General features: G+C 45.7%; 1 protein-coding gene across 1 annotated transcript in view; it reads left to right on the top strand.

Annotated features, from left to right (window-relative positions):
* Positions 1-21080, top strand: part of LOC138583003 (polycystin-1-like) — a 569194-nt gene that overhangs the window by 494999 nt on the left and 53115 nt on the right. Inside the window, exons 43-44 of the mRNA XM_069654860.1 lie at positions 4881-5055; positions 8113-8403. Coding sequence (XP_069510961.1) covers positions 4881-5055; positions 8113-8403 — 466 coding nt within the window. The remainder of the gene's footprint in view (positions 1-4880; positions 5056-8112; positions 8404-21080) is intronic.

Here is a 21080-nt window from a genome sequence, read left to right as displayed (position 1 = left end):
CTGTAGGTCTGTTTTGTTCAGAAGCTCAAATAAACAAATTCCTAAATATATAAAGTCAGGGATTCTCTCAAGAGCTCCCCCATTCAGACACCAGCAACAGGTCTTGAATGTTTGCTTGATTCCAGACCGCAGAAGTAGAATCTTTGATTTCACTGTGTTAATCACCAATTTGTTTTGCCTAGCGTACACCTCCAACACATCCAGTTTGCGCTGGAGCCCAATTGGCATATAGTTAAATAGGGCCAGGTCATCAGCGTATAGAAAGTAATCTAAGTGAGAATTTACCAGATGAAGGGGAAAACTATGAATATCCACAAAGACTTAGTTGATGTCTGATGTAAGCAAGCTAAACAACAAAGGAGCCAAAACGCAGCCTTGCTTTAGGCCACAAGTGGTCTCAATTGTGCTAGACAGTTTGCCCTGGCCATTAAGTCACACCCTAAAAGATGTATTTGAGCGGAGGGCCACTACCATCTCCAACAGATTATCTGGGCAGCCCATTTTAGCAATGTACTCCATAGGCATTGTCTGCCTATGCTGTCAAAAGCCATGGAGAAGTCAATGAAAGCTGCATAAACGGGTTTTGGTCTCCCCCCTTTTTCAGTAGTCCCAGAAGGAAGGCATTAGCGATGGTTCCCACACCCCCTTCGAATGCCCATCTATAGGGGTTTTAAACTGCCCACATTTGCTGCCTAATTAGTTAAATCTCTCAACATCAAGGAGGCAAAAACATTAGCGGGGATATCTAAGAGGGCAATTGGTCTATAATTACCTGGGCTCAATGTAGGACCTTTGCTGTGGGCTTTCGTTGGGCTTGTTTCGGGGTGTCCTTAGCCTACATCATTCAGGGTCCTCTGGTCTAGGTACAGTTGTCAGACCACACGCTCCACCCATCACAGGTCACACAACCGGGATCCCTGGACTCTCCTTGGGCTTTTTTCGGGGGGTGTCCTTAGCTTTCACCATTCATGGCACACTGGTCTAGGCACAGTTTTAAGACCACATGGTGCACCCATCACAGGCGTGCAACCAGGGTCGCTGAACTTTTCAGCCCCACAAACAAGTTCTTTTGGCACTGGTTCCTGTGCGCCAAGTTACTTTCACTTGACTCTTCTGTACTGGCCCCCTGGCTTTAGGATGCAATCTTATATTGCTTTGGCTTCTCCTTGGTTGCCGCGTGTATACCACACCCTTCTCCAAGTTGTTGCCTTGCAACACTGCATTCACTCATTAAAGTACATTGTTCACGTTTTCTTTAGCCTTTAGTGTAGTCGGTTTGGTTTGGGGGTGTTTGATCGTCTGAGAATTGATTGCGGCAAACTGTTTGAAAAAAAAAACAGCCTGCATGCAATCAATTCTCAGATGATAAAACAAGCTCACACCAACCTACCCCCAGCCCCTACCCACTGCCCCCCTTCACTACTTACCTCTATGCCCGCCGCCTGGTCCACTTCTGCCCTGCAGCGTCAGATCTGTCCCTCTAACGCGTGTCGAATCCGACGGCGCAGGGTCCCTTTTTCTTTTTTTTTCATTCCCCTGCCTCCAATATTGAGGAAGCGGGGGACACCCCCACAACTCCCCAAGGCTAATACATACTGAAGATTGGGAGTGGGGGATACCCCCGCAACCCTTGCTTCACATGTTCGGTATGTACTAGGCTAATTGTTTGCATTTATTTGATCAAATGTTACTGGCCAAATTTGGTCAAATGTAACATTCGGTCAAATAAAAATGAACAAATATGCTAATACCGTCGGTTTGGGTCTATGACCTAAAACATTTGACCTAATCACATTTTATCGAATTTATTTGACTTTATTTCGGTCTAAAATGCTGGGGGAGACCACCCACAACCCAGCCCACTTCCCCTCAACCTAATCTATAGCATTACCTACCCTCATATATGACAGAAAAAAAGGTCAAAAATGTTTTTAGGTGAACTATGCTAAACTGTGTAGTCAACTGTAAGGTTATATGTAACTTGTAATGTAACATAGGTTTACTATGATTTGTGTTTCACTTCAGAGTTCAAAAACATTCCTATGTTGCTTAATTAAATTCAAGTTTTACTGCACACTTGCGTTGTCTCTAAGTTAAAGCATTTTGAAGTTTGCTATTCAATGTGCTCAGTTACTTTAATGAGAAGGTTCCCTATAATACTGTGTTCAATAAGCATTGGTTTTATTTCAGTGTAAAAGTTTCCTATAGGTTGGTATTCAGTATACCTGGGATTCCTTACAATGTTAAAGTTGTCATATAGTTCGGTATTCAGTATACCCTGGGTATTTGCAATGTTAAAGTTTTCATATAGTTCGGTATTCAGTATATGAACTGGCGCTTGCCTGAGGTCCGCTTCGCAGCTTCCCAGAGTCTACGTGTCCCTCCGACACTCACCAGCGGATAGCTCCTTCTCCCAATGGCTTTTGCTGCTATCTTTGCTCCGCTTCTGAGGCGGGGAACACCACCAATGCAAACACTTCGAACCCTTCGGCTTTCTCACTGACACGGGCAGCGTCCTCTGTGGCCCGGGTCTTCCAGTGGCCTGGTTTGGCATCCAGCCCCACCACAGCTGCTTCCATGAGGAGCGGGTCTCCTGCTGGCCTCTACCACACCGGCCTCCCTGCTTCTTCTTCATGATTCGCCTTGCGGGCTCTCTTGCGGGTACTCTTGCAGGTTCCTTTGCGGGATATCTCTTCTCCCGCTGCCAATCGCCTCTCATTTTATATACCTGCAGCCTTCTAACAGGATGCGGGTATGCTTGGTCAATTGGATCTGCATTGACCATAGTTATGCAGACATGTCTGACCTCCACAGTGTTTGGGATGCAGCTTCCTCTTCCCAGGACCTAAGTGGGGAACAGGGGTAATCTTCATCACTCTTAGTTGCCTCTTCTTTGTCCCAGTACTGTCAGGTGTTGTGTGCAGAATTAGGAGGGGACCTGGCTTGTAACAGCCTATGAAAGTTGGGGGAGGGTTAGGTTGACTGTCACTAAGAAAGGGGGGATACCATGTCTCACCCAAGGGCATCCCACACCCAATCTTCTAGGGCTCTCCGCCCAGGGTCAAGATCCAAAAGCAATGGCCTTTCCCTGGACACCTGCATAGAGGATCCAAGGGGAGTAGGAGTGAGAATACCCTCAGGTTTCTCACAGTACATACCTTAAATTGTCATTGGAAGTATCTGTATGCAACCACTTTTACTGTGCAAAGCATGATTATACAAGCTTTCCACTGACAAAAAACACTGATGAGCAACTGCTCTAGGACATGTGTATGAAACGTTTGTGAAATGGGATAGACATAGGGTGGACTACAGTGAACTACTAACAGGCATGAAGGCAGAAAAGGTACACTGAGAGGTGCTACACACTTATATTAAAGCAATATGCCCCAAGCGGCGGGGGCATTGGCGACTCAGGTAATGCCCCAGGGCCCATTGTTAATTTTCCGAAACGCTGTAGTTAAAGTTAAAGAAAATGGCCACCAGGAAAGGGAAAACAAAGTCCGTTTTCCTTTTCCATGGCGGCCATCGGGAGCAGACGCGCTGGAAACAGAAGCATTTCCAGCGCGTCCGCTCCCGAAAAAAAAAAAGGTAGGTGTGGTTGGGAGGGCGGAAGGGAGGGGAAGGTGAAAAAAAATGAAAAAAGAAAAAAAAAAGTATCTAGGTCCCCAGCAGGGGACAATGGAAGCCTCAAGCTGTGTGGAGGCTCGTAGCAGGGATGGCCCCGCTCCGAGTCTCCACACGGCAGGAGGCTGCCATCATCCAAGGGATAGAAGGTAAGTGGGGTTGGGTGGGGAGGGCAAGAAGGTGGGAGGTAGGAGGAAAGGGGGGGGAAAGCCTTACCTCAGTCCCCGGCGGGGGGTGAAGTTAGCCTCTCAGCCGTGGGGAGGCTGGGAGCGGGGATGGCCCTGCTTCGAGCATCCTCATTGGATGAGGGGCTGCCACACCCCACGCCAGGGAGAAAGGCTGTGGAATCCCGACAGAGGGATTCCCGGCCTGTTAATGACTCGACGAGGGCCAATCAGAATGGCTCTTTCATTCTGATTGCGCCCTCGTCGGGTACTAATAAGGTATAGGCCATCACAGACCTTGCTACCAAAAAGCATAACAGACTTGTTCTGGATTATGTCCTGCAGCGATAGCATATTCCCAAATATATGGAAGCATATTTGGGTAATCACAACATATGGGAATATTTGAAAGTAAAATTTAATGTGGCCATATCTTTGGAAAATATGGGTGCTCGACATAACATATAACATTCTGAGTATAGAGCGTGAGTGTAGATTGTGTGGAGATGTTAGTCTGGATACTAACAAACATTTGATTCTGGAATGCCAGGCATTGACAAAAATAAGGCGTTAGTACTTGATTGCTATTGGAGTCAAACCTTCTGAGGTGGGAGACTTAGAAGAATTGTAGGCTTCTTTTATGAACATAAATAACATTGGCTGTATCTTTCATTTAATGAAGCTATGGAATAGAATAGCTGAGATTTTGAAAATAATGTATAAAAAAGGACAGATGATGTAAATGTGTAGATAGATATGTATTTGGTAGGGTTATATGGGTTTTTAATGTTGCAGTGACTTACCAATGGATTGACTAGGCTCATGCAATAGGTGATGCTACCTTTGTTTTATCCTTTTCTATGAATTTAATGTTTCCTGTGTGTGTATATGGAAAAGTCATTTTGACTGAATAATACTAAAAATAATTATTAAAAAAAGAAACTACATTGGCCCTCAGTTGCCAAACTTTAAGATAATCAGCTTGGCTCATAAATCAATCTACCAATTTACAAACAAATCTAAAAGAATCCTTTTTACGCTCCCTTTATTTCTTTCTCTCACACACTCTCTTTTTCTCTCTCTTTTTAGGAGCAGGGCTGTTTTTGTGGAGTTCACACAGTACCACCCCGACGTTGACCTGTACATATCAGTCTCGCTGCTGACAGAGTTTCCACCAGTTGGGCCTGCTGCCCACTCCACCACAATCTTGCCTTTTCACCTGCCACAGCTGACCTCCACATTGGACCTTCCACTTGCCATGATGGTAAATTATTCCCAATAATGTCTTGGACCAGTGGAGGCCACACCACAGAAACAATATCCCAGGAACCACTCAGAATGATTGAGCAGACTACACATTATATCTTTTGAGGCTGTTAGGAAGTATGTTATCGGTTTGCTGCTTTTCTCTCAGTTTGTCACACACCTGAGTATTTTTGCTAGGTTCCTTAGTGAATGACCTTTATTTTGGGGTTCTTTTTTAAATCTCACTTACTACTGTACCTCAGTTTGTATGTGCTGTCCTAGTAGTCCCAATGGGTATCAGGTATACATGTCTACCCTTTTCTTGGTCTCGAGTGAGTCCTCTTAGCTAGGCAGCATATTCTGGGCAGGCTGGTGGCAATGTTTAACTTTTTGCATGATGCCACTTGTTGGTCATCATTTCCTACAGCAGCCTAGCCTTTGGTCTGTTTTAGTAGCCAATATGGGTACCTCATTGTTTTAAGCCCTACACAAAGACATTGGCCCTCATTACAACTTTGCCAGTCCGGAAACAATGGTGCTGGTAAGCTTACTGACACCCCGCACACCCAAACCCCCCAAATTAACTGGGCATGGGGAGCGGAGGACGCCCCCACAGCCCTCGCTCCTCATGTTCAGTTAATTTGGTCTCAATTAAATTGGTAACACCCAATTCGATCAAAACGTCCACAGGGACAGTTTTTCTCGATCAAATTAATTGGATTTTACTAGTTAGAATGTATAAAAATTCAATTATTTATTTAGGCCTCGGACTACTCTTAGCAATTAAAAACCCCAGATTAGCGTTATACTAGACATACACTACTATTATATACATATCCATCATTGGAGTGCACTGGCTACAGAACACCAACTCTTTTCTTTTGACCAGAGTTAGATCAACATTAGATAATGTGGCAAAGGGAGTGATGAAAGAACAATGTAAGTAAAAACCAATTTAGAGAAATAATATGTAGGGAAGAAAGGAGTTAAAACATAATATTGCAACCTTATAGTTATAAGGTGCTACACTTAAAACGTCCTTCCCTTGCTAGTAGAGATGTTGCCTAGTGCCCTTTGAGTCACAAGTTCCAGTAGAACTCTTTACAGGAGGCTGGGAATATTTATGGTAGTCTGAATGTGTTATCTGAGCCAGCAGGCATGTAAGTGTTTCAAAGCTGAAGAACAATAGCAGTAAAGTTCTTAGTAGACCCTTTCCTAATCCAACCACTCTAGTGGATGCCCAGTGGAGTATCCTTGACCACAATTCCAGCAATCATGGCCAGTCAAGAGAGAGGTAGGGCAAGGACTTTATGCCTGGCTGTCAGTGGGGACCTGGGGGTCCTGGTAGACAGGTCACTTTTGGCATCAGTTCTTAGGCTGGCTAGTCACCGGTTCTGCACACTGGCGAGATAGTCTTTGGCTCTAAGGCAGCTGGATGACCATGGCTCGATGAAGAAAGGACCACCATGTTTTTTCGATAACCTCAGAGGACCCCCAGGACAGGAGGCAGGCATAGATCAGCAATGGCCGCTGAAAACAAATGGTGGAAGTCGACCCTCATGGCCAAAACAAGGACGCTGGTCATGCAGGGACCCTTCTATGTGCAGGGGGGCTGCAACTACAGGTGATGCCTCTTGTTTCACCAGTTGATTATCTGTGGAGTCCTGGGTCCAAACTTCGGATAACCAATACAGGGAAGTAGCCCACGAGGAGGCTGCTCAGCCCACAGGTCTTCCAGCCAGGTTTCCACTGGTCCAAGGGACAAAGCACTGATGAAGGACTTTTGGAGGTCAGCAGCGCTTCATCAGGAGGGTTGAAACGACAATGCTGGATGGCTGCAACAATAAGTTCTGGGTCTTTACCAAGATACTCCTCTTCGTAGGGGTCTTGGCACCAATGACACGCTGATGAATTGCTATAGAAGTCCTCATTTTATCCAGGATTCAAGCTAAAGTCACCCCCTTTGGTAAGGATTTCCACCATTCCAACTGGCAGGGGCTGTGCAGTCATGGAAAGCCCCCGGCCACCACATCTCCCCAGCAACAGACGTACTTTGACCAGGATGTCGACTGGGACCAGAAAGTCCCAGCCCCCACATTCTGTCACAAACACATATTGCTGCTTTCCCCAGGAAATCTGAGGCTTCGTCTGGGAAAATGTTTTTCATATATGGCAAATCTGGCCTTGAGTGGGCAGGAGGAAGGCTAAAATACAGGATAGCCAAAGGACAGGTGAAAGTCTTGTGGCATGGCCATTTTAGAGTGTATTTATGCTCTATAAGGCATTAAGCAGTAAAATGCAAAATTGCATGCAAGAATATAAAAAAACACAGTGGAAAAATATCCACTGCCACCAGCCTATCTTGGATCCATCATGCAAGTAACCACAAAGTTACCAAATATAAATGTATAGGGGCAGACAATATCCCTACTGTACCTCACTATAAGGTTAAGAGTGCAGTGTAAAATAATCAGAGAATTGGCCAATGAAAAACAGAGTTCTCCTGCACTGATAGCCAAAGGGACTGATCTGTGCCAACAAAACGATGAGCAGAGCAAGACAAGTGAAGTAAAATGGCAAAAAGTCAAGACCACTTCAAAACAACAGCAAAAGGTTGGGGGTTGGGGGCGGTGCCAGAGATGACTTTGGAGCAAAAGCAGCAAAAAGAAAATCTTTCCTAACAGCAAAGTGTATTCCTCTCTCTAGCTGCCCCATTTCATTTTCATAATGTATAGCCCTATACCGCCACCAATGGTAAGTGCTGATAGTATATTCCTCCAGCCTCCTCGGGCCCCGCAGTGTTTTCCTTTCTTTCATAAGGTCCAGGCATAGACCCCTTCATAGTGTATTCCACACACCCCTATAGTTTCACAATGTATTCTCACTTGTCCAAGGAACGTGTGTAGGTTGTTAGTGTGCTGCACTCCTCTGGGGGGCGATAGTAGGCTCTCTTCCCTCTCATACCCCGCTACACATTCCTGGTGTGTTCCTTCCTCCTACTCACAGCTGTATGTTTTTTGTGTCCATCTGTCTGCTGGCCAGTTCTATTCATATATGTCCTTCCTCTCGCCTCCAGGCCTTACTCTTTCTCTTCAGTGTGGGCTTCCTGGTTCCAGAGCTGCTGGCCTCCTTCTCCCATGAGCATGGATGCCACCAGACCCGCTGGCACTTCTGGCTGCAGTTGCTGCTGGTGCTGCTGAGTGTTGGAGTGGGGACCTCCCACTATGTCTGCATCTGGCTGTCAGGGGTGCGGCTGGAACACTACAGGAAGAACCGTCAGCTCTTCACCAGTTTCTACGAGGTGGCTCTGCTGGCAAAGTTGGAGACATGTCTTTCAGCATCTCTACTGCTGGTCACCATGCTGAAAGTAAGTGGGTGACTGGTTGTATTTGAGATACTAACACTATGCTGAATCACTGGATGTTCCAGTTTGATGGGGAGCAGTAGGTCTCTTAATCAGATGAGGCAGATTAGGCGGCAAGTGGTAAAATTGGAGGTAAATGAGTTACCTTCAATTTTACCACTATGCCAAATTATGAGTTTTGGTGTTGAAGGAGGATTTACCTCCAGCAAAACCCTGGAGGTAAATCTTGTCAATCAATTCCACCTGTGGTAATTCTGCCAAAAATAACCAATGGAGTCCGAGTCCATCAGAAGATGAGGATTTACAACACCACCTTGTAACCTCGTGGTAAATCCACTGGACCAAGTGGATGGTAACTGTAAATCCGTTTGGTGGTAATTCAGAGGATTTACCTCTGAAATACCTCCAAACTCGTAATGAGGCCCATAGATGGCAACCTTTCAATATGATTAGTGTCCTTTCATATTGAAACGCTTCACTTTATTGATGCATGTTTTGGACAATGAATTCTGAAAATTGGTTGTTTTCAATTGAAACATTACATTAAAATAAAGTTGCTCCATTCCAGCGAGACTCTGTTGACATCAATGCCAGTACAGTTGTTCCCACAAAAAGGTTAATGGATTTAATTTTCCTTGCAGGCGTATTGGGTGATTATTAAGTGATATAAATAATGTGCTAACAAAATCAATCTGCAAACACTGGGAAGTGGTAAAGTGAAATCTGTTTGTAAAGCTTAGATCTGAAAAAAGCCTTTGTTTGATCCGAGTTTCTCAAGGGTCTGGGCACCTTAATCCCTTTACTGGCTTCTATGATTGTTTCATTTTTCTTTTGTCTACTGCAGTCCCTTTGTCCTTGCAACCCTTTTTTCTGGGACGCTGGCCTTAGTAGCCAATATGTCTACATGGGCAGGAGTGCTCTTTAAGCACCCCACTTTGGCCCAAGAGTGAGTCTATCACCCTGAAAGTGTGCTGAGATTTAGTTCTGGCTACACCACAGTTATAGCCTCTTTCACTGCGTTAATAGCCCAATGCACCGATGTGCTGACCATTTGAGTGCAAATGCATTTTTACACCTTTCTTAAATAGGACAAAGGGATGGCCTTCTTTAGGGCCTTCCCTTTTTCTATGTGGACCATGTTGGACGACAAAAAATGAAAGTTTTGCGTTTATTCATCATGAGCCCACGAAGGCAGTACAAAACCCTCACCCAACCCTAAGGCACCAGCAACTCAGGAAAAATGCGATGGAATCAACATATTTGTTATAGAACAAATAGACAAAATCCAAGTAACCATCAAATCAACCTCTCACAGCATTAGCATCCCCCGCACCTGGGCATGCACACTGCCCCTGTGGACTGAATTCTCTCCTCTCTTTCCCCCGGATCTCCTAAAAATCATTGCCTCCCTCAAACCTATTTACGGGTCTTGTGCTCAATGCACCCCTCTGCATCATCAACGCCTCCCTCACAGAAGGATAATTCCTGGCCAACCTCAAAACTGGTCTCATACAACCTCTTTGAAAAAAAACAACCCTGAATCCAGATGACCTAGCCATTTACCGGCCCATTACAAACCTCCTGGTTATTGGCAAAATCTTGGAAAAAGTAGTTGCTACACAACTACTCGTCAAAATTGAATATCTCCACCTCCTAAACTACTATCAGTCAGCAAGCTGCGCCAAGTGTAGCATCGTGACAGCCACCATCCAGTTGGTGGATGATGTCCTCCAAGTCATAGATAGGGGTGACTCATGCCTCCTCATGTTTCTTGACTTCTAGCCTGCATGCAACACTGTTGACCACTGCATCCTTAGCTCCATCTTTGCAGACAGGATGGGATTCTCTGGCACTGTCCTGAATTGATTAACGTCCTACCTTTAAGGCACACACCAGGATGTTCAAATGAACTTGTTGTATTCTCACCAACTCCAGGTCTCCTGTGGAGTCCCCTATGGTTCCATCCTTTCACCAATCCTTTTTAACCTTTAATTGGAGCCTTTGACCACTCTCCTCAAAGATCCCAATACAGCCATCCACCAATACAGGGACAATAACTCAGTTGTACATAAGAGTAAATAGCGCACAGAACATCATTCCCCTCCGTGATTACCTAACCATCATCCAGTCCTGGATGTTGACTGCCTACCTCAAACTAAACCCATCCAAAACTGAATTCGTCCTCATCGCTCCGCCCGCTAAAAAACAACTTGTCCAACAATGGCTAAATGATATACACCTAGAAGGATTTGATCCACAATTCCCAGACATAGTAAAGTCCTTAGGCTTCTCCATTGACAGCAGTTGTCCTTCCAGAAACACACAGCCAACAAGACCCAAATAGCATGGCACAGAATCTCTCACCTTTGAAAAATCAAACCCTTCATCCCGCTGCAGGATTTCCAGACCATAGTGTAGGCCCTTGTTGTCTCACACATCGATGGGGGAATGTTCACCTGACAGGGTTCCCACTCAGGGCTTCTCACTTGGCTCCCCTTAAAGCAGGCCACCATGCATCAGAATGGACATTTTACTGAATTACCCCCATCCTATGCAAACTACATTGGCTTCCACTCCAAGCCAGGATAGTGTTCAAGACTGCATGTATCATCTACAAAGCAGTCATAAGTAGCACACCAGCGTAAATGGTGGCTAATGTCCACATATTTGGTGGCAGATGCTCCTCTCACAGCAAATTGACCAACTGGCTTGGATCACAACTCGTCCACAAAGACAGGACCTGCAAACAGTCTTTTTCTTGTCATGCACCCACCCTCTGGAACTCGATCCCAGTGTCGACTCAGAATGCCCCCACAATTCTCCAATTTCTCAATCTTGGCTCTCAAAACATGGCTCTTTCAGCAACACCTGACCAAGGACTAATTCCAATGGATGCACATACCGACGCACAGACCTCACAGTACTGTGCTACTGTTAAAAGATGGCAGCCCAAATGCTAGCTACCCACACTCTGTACAGCGCTCCCCTGCTCTCGAGCTAGGTCTGCGCTTTCACCAATAAAAAAATTAAAAAAGGTGGTTTAAATTGGTGGAAACTGGTTTAAAGTCGCCCAGAATTTCCAAACTACATTCAGTGTGGGAGTGCCCGTTTGGTTTGTATTTTTAGTGCCAAACCATTGTGTGCGGCCTGTAGGGTGATTGGTGGGTTGGCTTTGGACAGCCCCTGAGTGAATGAGTTATCTGCTTCTGATTCTTACCTGAACATTGCTTTGATGATGAGCTGCTACTGAAAATCGAGGTTTGGCCATGCTGGCTGGACCCTGGCTCCTATGAGCTGTGTATCCTGCTTCTCCTTGGTGGTGTAATCCTGGCCAGGGCTCTTCTTTTACTCACTGTGCTCATCCTAGCTAGTTTGACTATCCTTGTTGGATTCTTCCTCATCTGCCAGTGGCTTGACCCTTTGTAACATCTATCTGGCCAAAGTGTTTAAGAGAGTGGTTGTGCCTGGTCCTACGGCTTGGAAACTCGATGTCGTAAATCTCCCCCGTCTCACCTGGGATCGCTTCTTGCTCTGTTCCGCGGGAGGATTCCTCTTGTGGATGGATCGGGTCTTGTATAGGCTTGCTCGAGTCTCGTCCGGCTGCAGAGCGCGTTCAGAGTTCCGGGAAGGTCGCAGTTCCAGGATGTCCAGGAAAAAGGTAGCGGTCGCTAGGGATGAGGATTCCGGGAGCAGAATTAGAGGGAAGGGTTGAAAGGAAGGAAGAAGGAACCAGGAAACTAAGAATAGAGGATTCACCGAACAGCACACACACGTCAAGTCACTACCTAATGATAGCGTTGAGACGCGCAGGGCTGTGGGGGCATGGCTAATTTATAGAACGTGCCGTGTGCGACTTGCGAGGCAAGTCACTTGGCACGGCCATGTTGGGAGTAACAAGGAATACAAGCCCTGTCGCGATAAGGACCAGGAAGTCCAGAAGGGGCAAGTTCTATGGGCCATGACACTCAAGTGATGTGCTGCTGCTCCGCTTCAGCTCTGGTGATCATTTTCATTCTGGCTTGTTTTACCCTCCTGCTCCCATGGGCTAGCCTATAGCCCTTGCTGGATTCTGCCATGATTCTGTTGCTGTCTTATTGTTACCAAGTACCTGCCTTGTGTGCCACCTCTCCAGGTGTCTTCTTAGTTGGGCCTTGTTAGTTTGGATCCTCGACTGGGTTATGGGCTCAACATCTTCTACTCAGGGACACCAACTGCCAGTAGCCAGAACTAAACCAAATAACCAAACTCACCTGTGACCCACCATTCCTGTTCCAATTAGTGCAGGCACTACCTGTGCCTGGGTCCTGGGATCCTGACTGGGTATTTTGGTCCCTTCTCAAAGATCCCCTGGGTCTGGGATTCGGAGGGTGTGAGCCCCACCACACCACCGTTCTGTTGATCTTCATTATTTGGAGTGGACATAGTGCTTCATCGGTAACAAGCACTTTCTGGCATACTGATCCTCAAGCCCTCATTTTAGGGTGTACCTTGGACTCTTCCCTTTGGCTTGGTGCCTCTGCTGCTGCATACGTGGGTAAATTGACTTTTCCCCAAAACTGCAGCGGCCTATGTCACTTGGCCTATTACTTCCTATGGGTGAAACTTTGAAAACATTTGAAACTGTTGAAACATGACATAAGAAGGTACTTACCTGGACTTTGACATTTCTTCTGGGTTCCCGCCACAGAGTTTCTAGAAGAGAAGTTGTATCTTATGTTGTACGAATGACCCATTATAGATTTTAGTATAATAAATCACGGTCATTCACTCTCTCGTATATGAATTCCTTGTGTTGCAGTAACCACTTTGCTTACAGTGTTTCTATTCTTGTGGTTTTCAGGCCCAGTACATATTTCTAATATTAGTTGTAGCCTGTTGGCCTTTAGGTCTGTTTTTTTGCCCTTTTCCTAACTCTTTTTTAGGACACATGTCGACCTAATATTCCTTTAGGTCATTCTCCATTACTGTGTTTCTTGGAGTCGGGTGGAATATGTGTCTTGTATCTTGACTGTTTTGTTGCTATATACTTGCTTTGTTTGGGTATATCACAGTACTTATTTGACAGTGGGCCTCATCCCAAGTTTGATGGTAATCCAGCGGTAAATCCATGGGACTACCAACAAACTTGGTTACCATTCCAACTGGACTACGAATGGTGATAAGGCGGTGTAAATCCCCATTTTTGGAGTCCATAGGACTACACTGGAATTTTCAACAGATTTACTGAAAGCTGTGCGTATCCACCAAGTTTTGGAGGTAGCATGGAGGATTTACCTCCAGCATGCTGGAGGTAAATCCTCCAAGTTGCCTCCAAACTGGTAGTACTGCGGTGCATAATACAGCAGTAACATGGCAGTAACAAAATGACTGCCACTTTACCACTGCTTTAACTGCAGCTTTGTGCTTGTAATGCGGCCCAGTGTATTTTATCCTAATGCAAAACTGAACAAATATACATATAATTTTAAAGTAAATGATGTGTGGTGTATGTAGGTGTGTCTGCGTAGGGAAGTAGTTGTACTTTGGTACCAGCGTAAACCCTCCTTGAGGTTTGCTAGCTCTGCTATGTTATGTAATGAGTGTTTAGATTATACTTGGTGAACACCCTGTTCTTCTTCACACACCTCACCAGATGGCTATCAAAAAATCTCCCCAACATCCACTGATTCAGCCCTTGAGTGGCATGAGCTTCAGGCTACCCTCCATCCGACAAACACTGCAGTAGGTCTTCGGAACACCCACACCTAGACAGAGAAAACACCCCCCCACCAACCCCATGTTACTTACTTTATCATTACAACATTCTCTATTTTCCTGTTTGCAAACTGTGTTCATCCAGCTAGGTCACTGCTGCACTACACAGAATCCTCTCCCAAAAATAACACACACCATCTTTCAGACAATGGGCCTCATTACAACCCTGCTGGTCCGGTAACAATGGTGCCAACAGGCTTACCGGCACCGCTGTTACTGGATCGGCAGAGTACACGCTTGTGGGCAGGCGGCTTTTCCGCCCGCCGGGTCTGACCTGGCGAACAGAAAGGCACCCGCTCGCAGACTTTGACGGTAGCACCGGCACCATTCTAAATTTCAGCAACACCTGAATGGTGCCGGTGCTACCGTCTTCCCCATGGGAATGGGGAGTATCTTTTTCCGACGCCTGGCTTCAGGGAGCTCCGGGGCTGTAATGCCCGGTGATTCCGCATTGCCAGGCGCCATAGAAAATACACAACTCCGGCGGCAGCCTACAGTTTTTACCGGCACGGCTACCGCCGGAGTGGTAATGAGGCCCAATGATTTGGAAATATAAATCTGTTAACCCCAGACATACAACATGTTTTTCTTAATCATGGCAATGCTCTATTAGAAATGATTTTGTCTATTGCAATATTGCATGCATACACTCAGAGACTCAGTGGTTTATAGTTAAAATAGAAATCTTTTCAAACAATCCTGTTCGTTGTGTAGTTGAGTCACACATAGGTTTCTGGTGGTGGTGATGGGGCACAGTCAGTCATGTGTCCCTGTTCCGCCAGCCTTTTAACAGCACCAGACTGTTGGGAAATGTTCTGATATTCATAAAGTACAGTAAACCCCTTACAAAGTCAATAGAGTTATGTAATTCTAAGGACATCAAATACAAATTATCACAGTGCACGGTGGGACCTCTTTGTAGACGTTTTGTCATCTGTGTAATTTTATGTTATTTATTAATTCAGTATTTCTTAAGTGCATCGTTCACTCTAAGGTATCTTGGCATGTGAGAAAGGCCAAACAATGGCCCAGAAGATTTAGAAATTGTATGAGAAATAACAGGTTTTTATAGCTTTCCTGAATGATAGCTGATCACCTGATTCGCAAATGTGTTCAGGGAGTTCCAAAGTATTCTGGCCTGGACTGAGGATGCGCCACCGCCTTTCCTTGAGCAACATACTTTCATTGGAACCAACAGTCTTTTGGTTGCTGATCTCAGTGATCTTTTAAGGAGGAAACTAGAACAACTGTATGCAGGATGGACAATTTGTTGAACTTTGACACCTGTGGAGTGGGAAACCAGAGAAGGGTTCTGATTGCTGCATTACAGTAGTCAAGAAAGAATGAGATGAATAAATTGATGAAGGATACTTTTGTATTTATTATGATAAAAATCTATTATGTATTGTAGTGCCATTGGTGAAAAGAGGCAATTCTTGACTATTGAGCTTATTTGTGCACCAAATGTGAGTTTTGAATTGATTGATAAAGATTCCCAGGTTTATGACCTCTTGTACATAGAGGTGGGGCAGATGTCACGTGATTGTGGTCTTATTTTTGGTTGGGAAGATGATGGGCCATTATTGAATGTGGTGATCTCAGTTTTGGTAGGCTTGAACGATAGTCTGTTTACATTCATCCATTCAGTAACCCTATCAGACCGTTGCTGAAGTTGGTAGCTTATTTATTCATGTCATCTTCTAATCTTAGGAGCATGTCAGTGTGAGGTAGGTCTACTTCTTTTGATTGGAAAGGTGGTACTCTCACTGATTGTGTATGGTCATTCAGAAGGATTTTATCCATGTATTCCGCTGGGTCACGGGTTCCGGCATGGTGGATAGCATGTCCAATCATGTCAAAGCAGCTGAAAGGTTGAGTAAAAACAAGATTCTGGTACTATTAGATTCTGATAACCTCCTCATGTCACTGATGATAGCCAGGATGAACGACTTGGTTCCTGTATGATTTGATATGTTAGTCTATTTATATAGCGCCTCTACACAATGTGTTTCAAAGCGCTCCAAGGCAAGTGAGGGAACAAGGGAAAATACAACCACATTCTTACAGGCCATGAACAGTAAGGATGTGAAATTAACTATCGTACTCGGCCTGACGACATTTCAGATAGTGCAAGAGCCAAGACATAGATAAGGAAGATAGGGGAAGAGTGGGAAGGAAATGGAAATAGACAGGCGACTGCCGTACCAGGCCTGACAACATTTCTGGTAGAGCTAGAGAAAAACAAAAGGTGAGGAAGAGGGGTGTAGAAAGGGAGGGGAGGAACATAACAAGCGACTATCGTACTAGGCCTGACGACATTTCAGATAGTGCTGGAGGGGGCGGAAACAAGTAAGGGAAGGGGAGATGAGGCAGTCGAGGTTGCTATCATACTAGGTCCAGGGACAATTCTGGTACAGTAAGTGCATAGAAGAAAGTAAGGGGAGGAGATAGGAAAAGGGAGAGGAGGAGAGAACAGAGAGTAAGCAGTCCAAAAGAGTGGAGAAGCAAGAGGGGAGAGCAAACACAATTGCAGAAGTCAGTAGTAACACATAATGTTGCAAGCCAGGATACAAGTTTAAGATGGGAACAGCATGATTCCGGGCCATCATGAGTACAAGATGCAAAGGAAGTCCAGCATGAGAGTTGAGAAAGGGTGACGTGAATCAATGAAGTCCATAAAAGTCAAATCCAGCATTGGCCTCAAGACGGTGATGGTGAAACCAGAATGTATCAGGACAGACTTCTGCAGAAGTAGGCTGGAGGAGGGGAGGGAGAACAAGGTTGAAGAATCAAGCAAAACGTGCAACACCTGTGTGCGAGAAGGGAGGGGGGCACAAGGGAACATCACAGGGGGACCAGAGGAGGTGGGGATGGTCTGTGGGGACAGAGAGAGTAAACACATGTTGGTGCATGCTTACCTGCTGTCTGAACAGAGGGTCGGTCCCTCGGTCCTCCTGGACTGAACAGGTCCAAACAGGAATTTCCATTTTCTGCGTCAGCCCTTCGCTTCGGACTGTCGGGCAAGAGACGCCCTTGATCTAAGAGTTAAGAGCAGGAAGGAAGAGGCAGGGCTAAGATGGTGGGTGGTGCTTTGGCCAGGTGACCTAGATCCAATTGCACCTGCTCCCCATCTGCAAAGGAAAAGAGTCTGGAGGGCTCCTTAAGTAGGGAAAAAGAGCAGCAACCAGGAAGGCACCAGATGGGCGGGGCTTGCTAAGTGGGGAAAAAGAGCGGCAACCTGGAAGGCACCAGGTGGGTGGGGCTTAGGCCATGTGACCTAGATCTACTTACACCTGCTCCCCATCTGTCCCATCTGTATTGGGCAGAAACTAGTTTGGTGATAAGTACGTTATTTTCTTCAATGAATGGTAAATGAAAGATTACTGCTCTTTTGATTATTTTGCCTGGGAAGGGGAACTGTGCAATAGGTGGAAATGTCTTGGCTCTGTTGGATCCAGTTGTCTTTTTTAGTTGGGGGTCTACTTCATATTTAAGTGCAGTTGGAACGTTTCTATTGAGGAGTAACACGTTGACTATTATGATTTCTTTGATTGTAGGTGGTCAAGGGTTCCTGGGAGAGCCAGTTAGCCTGCAGGCTTTCCATAGTATGACAAACATTTCTTGGTTTACAGGAGTGAGATACATCAGGCTGTGGTGAGAAATGGTTGTTCTGCGTGGGGCACATGCAAGTGTCTGGGTCAAGATCTGGTCCATAGCACTGATACTCTGTTGTATGTACTGAAGGTTCGATGGGATTGGCTGAGGTGTTGATCACCAGAGATCATTAAGAAGGTATTAGGTGCTGATACCAAAAGTGTGATTTCTTTTTTTGGCTTCGAAGAATTATATTTTTTTCAGAACTTACTTGGGTTTTAAGTACAGTTTGGTATGTGGACAGCACTGACTGCGCTAGTTTATCTCTACAAAAGACTAGGCATAGATTAGACCGCGTTCTGAGGTTGAAGACGTGTGTGCTAGGCTGCTGCTGGTGGGGTGAGTGCCACTAAGCTGCCTGACAGGTTGTAAAACACGGAAATGCCAACAAAAGAAGCCCCTCCACTATGGCACAGGTCCCACCCTATTATTGGATAGATATTTATTAAATGATTATCAGTAACAAAGAATTGACATTCTTCTATGTCATAGTATCCATAGATTGCCAAGCCAGCGCATGTTTTGCACTTGTGTGCTTAATCCAGACCAGTAGAGAATTGCTGGCATTGCTGTGATGTGAACCCAATTACAATACATAAGCCCTCATCACGAGTTTGGCGGTAACCCTTAAATCCGGCGGTAGCGCTATTACCGCGGCATTTAAGGATCCGCCAAATCACGGCATCGGCTGATTTCCCCCCAGCTCCTAGCTGGGGGTAAATCCGCCGAAATTTCACGCTCTTACCACCGGCAAGCAATCCGCCGGCAGTAAGAGCGCAAAATCTCCCCATTGAGCCAATGGGGAATTCCCGAATGGGCTCAATGGGGAATGGGCAATACCCGTTCCGCCAAACCCGTGATCCGGCGCTATTAGCGCCGGGGGTTTGGCGGTAGGGCTATTAACGCCGGCGCTAATAGCGCTGGCTTTACCACCCAACTCGTGATGAGGCCCATAGTGTAAAATAATGATCAGCATCACAAAAACATATTTTAAATCCATTATCCAGTTTGTTATGAAGAAAGGTCACCTATAATGTGATGAACAATTGAAGTCAGACTAAAACATAATTTGAAATGGTGCTTGTACTCAGGGGATCACCCACAATTCTATAGTTGTTTGCTCCGATTGGCATCTTGTAACCTTTGAGTATGGTGTCTTGAAATTACTGAAGTCGACAACTACCAATTGCCTCCCTTTGCACTCACTTAACCCTGCGGTCCTTCCCACCTTCCCAGCACTTCTGCTTACTGCAATTGCACGACCTGAATGTCACAAGGCCTAGTAGGACCGTTTTTGTTTTGTCATCCCTGTTCCCCCCCCCCACTTGTCTTGTAGTGCCTTGAAACACATTGTGTACCGGTGCATTATAAAAACTCAATAAATAAAATAAATACATAAATAAAATATCAGGGTATAGCTGTAACGCTCACCTGGTTCCCTCGGAGGCGCGGGTCTTGGCTGGGCGGTGAAACCGTCTTCAATGTTAGGCGTAGGGTTCGTTTGGCTCCCTGGTTTGGCCCCCTTCTCACCGAAAGCTTGACTTGGAGGGTGAGATGTCTACAAGTGGAAAAATCAGGGGATTAGTAGCTGGAAGGTTGGATGAAGTCTCTACCCCCACACTCTCTCCTCCCGTGGTACTCGGTTGCTAACTGTGCTCACCTTAAATAGGCGAATGCCGGGCTCTCCATCCTGCGTCTTGTGCAGGGGCTCTGGGTCCAGTTACTTCACTGGATTTGGGATCAGCCTCTTGATTGCAGAGGGTAAGTAGAGAGCGATGCCGCCGTTAATTGCACAAGCGTATTTTGCATATATCAAAGTCCTTAATGTTCTCTTTTAACGTCCCTTTTCTGCAGGGTTCACTGAGAAGAAATGATGGCGAAAGAATGCCAAAGTTCATGGAGGCACGTAAGTAGAATGAATGCCACAGTACTTTAATGCGCACCTTAATGTCTTTTCCTTTCAGATGGAGAATGATGAAGACGCCGGAGATGATGCCCAAGTCTGTTCTAGGCCTTTAAACGCACCTTAATGTCTCTCTTTTGCCTTGCAGGTGGCGGAGTGCGGTGCGAGCTGACTTGGGAGCGTACGTCGCACAGGTAAGCCGTTCAGAAACAGAACGTTACTAACCAATGTTCTTGTGTCTTTGCAGGGCTCGATGGCGGAGAAAGAATGCTGCAAATACCTTAAACACTCCGGTGGATCGGGTAAGTTGAAGCGCTGACCTTGACTTTGCTAATCTGTGTTTTTGTTGTTTTGCAGATGCTGCTGAAGACTGAAGATTGGATTCTCATCAGGTAAATCCGGAGATTTTGCGTTCACAGGAGCCGGAATGGAAGATTCCCTGGAGCTGACACGGTGAGCGTCCTGCTGCTGATGCAGAATAACGCGAAGCACGTTGCACCAATCGGGTGTGGTTAAATAGTGCACAGGAGTGCTTAGACGTCTTCTTCCACAGCCTCGCCCAGGTAAGAAAAAGAGTTCCAGTTTCCAGAAGAGTTCCAGTCCTAGGGAGTGGTGCCAGCCCCACCCAGAGGAAAAGTAGTTCCTGCCAGAAGAGGATGAAGACATCATCTTGTCGGTAAGGAAGCAGCATGGTCTGCTGCAGGTAGGTCCACTCAAGCACTTCTGTATTTGCTATGAGCCCGGCGCTTCTTGTGCCGGGACCAGTCCCCACAATGAGCCTGGCACCACCGGTGCCAGGACAAGGCCCAAAAGGTTCCTAAAGGGACTTGCTGGCGTCTGCAATGAATGTTGTGAGCCTGCTTCCAAGGGCGTTGGGCTGCTCCTGACTCCTTGGAAGCAGTGATCATGACAATAGCTTTGTTGAATCACCACAGTAGTTTCAAAGTGCCAAAACCTTGTCCATGACATATTGTGCCTCAGTATAGTCAAGGGTGTGAAGTCATGGTAGTTGTAGACAAAGGTATATGGTGGTCTTATTGACTCCAGTTTTTGAGAAGCAATTGTGGTCGACATAACCTTGGTATTTCAACCTTAAATATGTGTGTGTGTTTGTGTGTGTGTGTATCTGTGTGTATTTCTGAGGCTTGTGGATCTGCTTAGAATCACATGCTTTGCATAGGCTGATATCTAGTTGTTGGTCCAAGGCATAACATGATGAGATTCTGATTTCGAAATGAAACGTCGACAGGGCGTTTCTATACTTCACGTGTCAAGGTCTGCACATTGTTTTTTTCCACCATCAGGTTGGTTGCACTTTGCACAGTTTTTCGAAATAGAGTTTGTTGCTCGTGATGGAGCATATTTCAGT

This window comes from Ambystoma mexicanum, chromosome 3q (genome assembly GCF_040938575.1).
Source record: "Ambystoma mexicanum isolate Mex_15411 chromosome 3q, UKY_AmexF1_1, whole genome shotgun sequence".
Classification (NCBI taxonomy): Eukaryota; Metazoa; Chordata; class Amphibia; order Caudata; family Ambystomatidae; genus Ambystoma; species Ambystoma mexicanum.
This window is presented reverse-complemented; position numbering and strand designations above follow the sequence as displayed.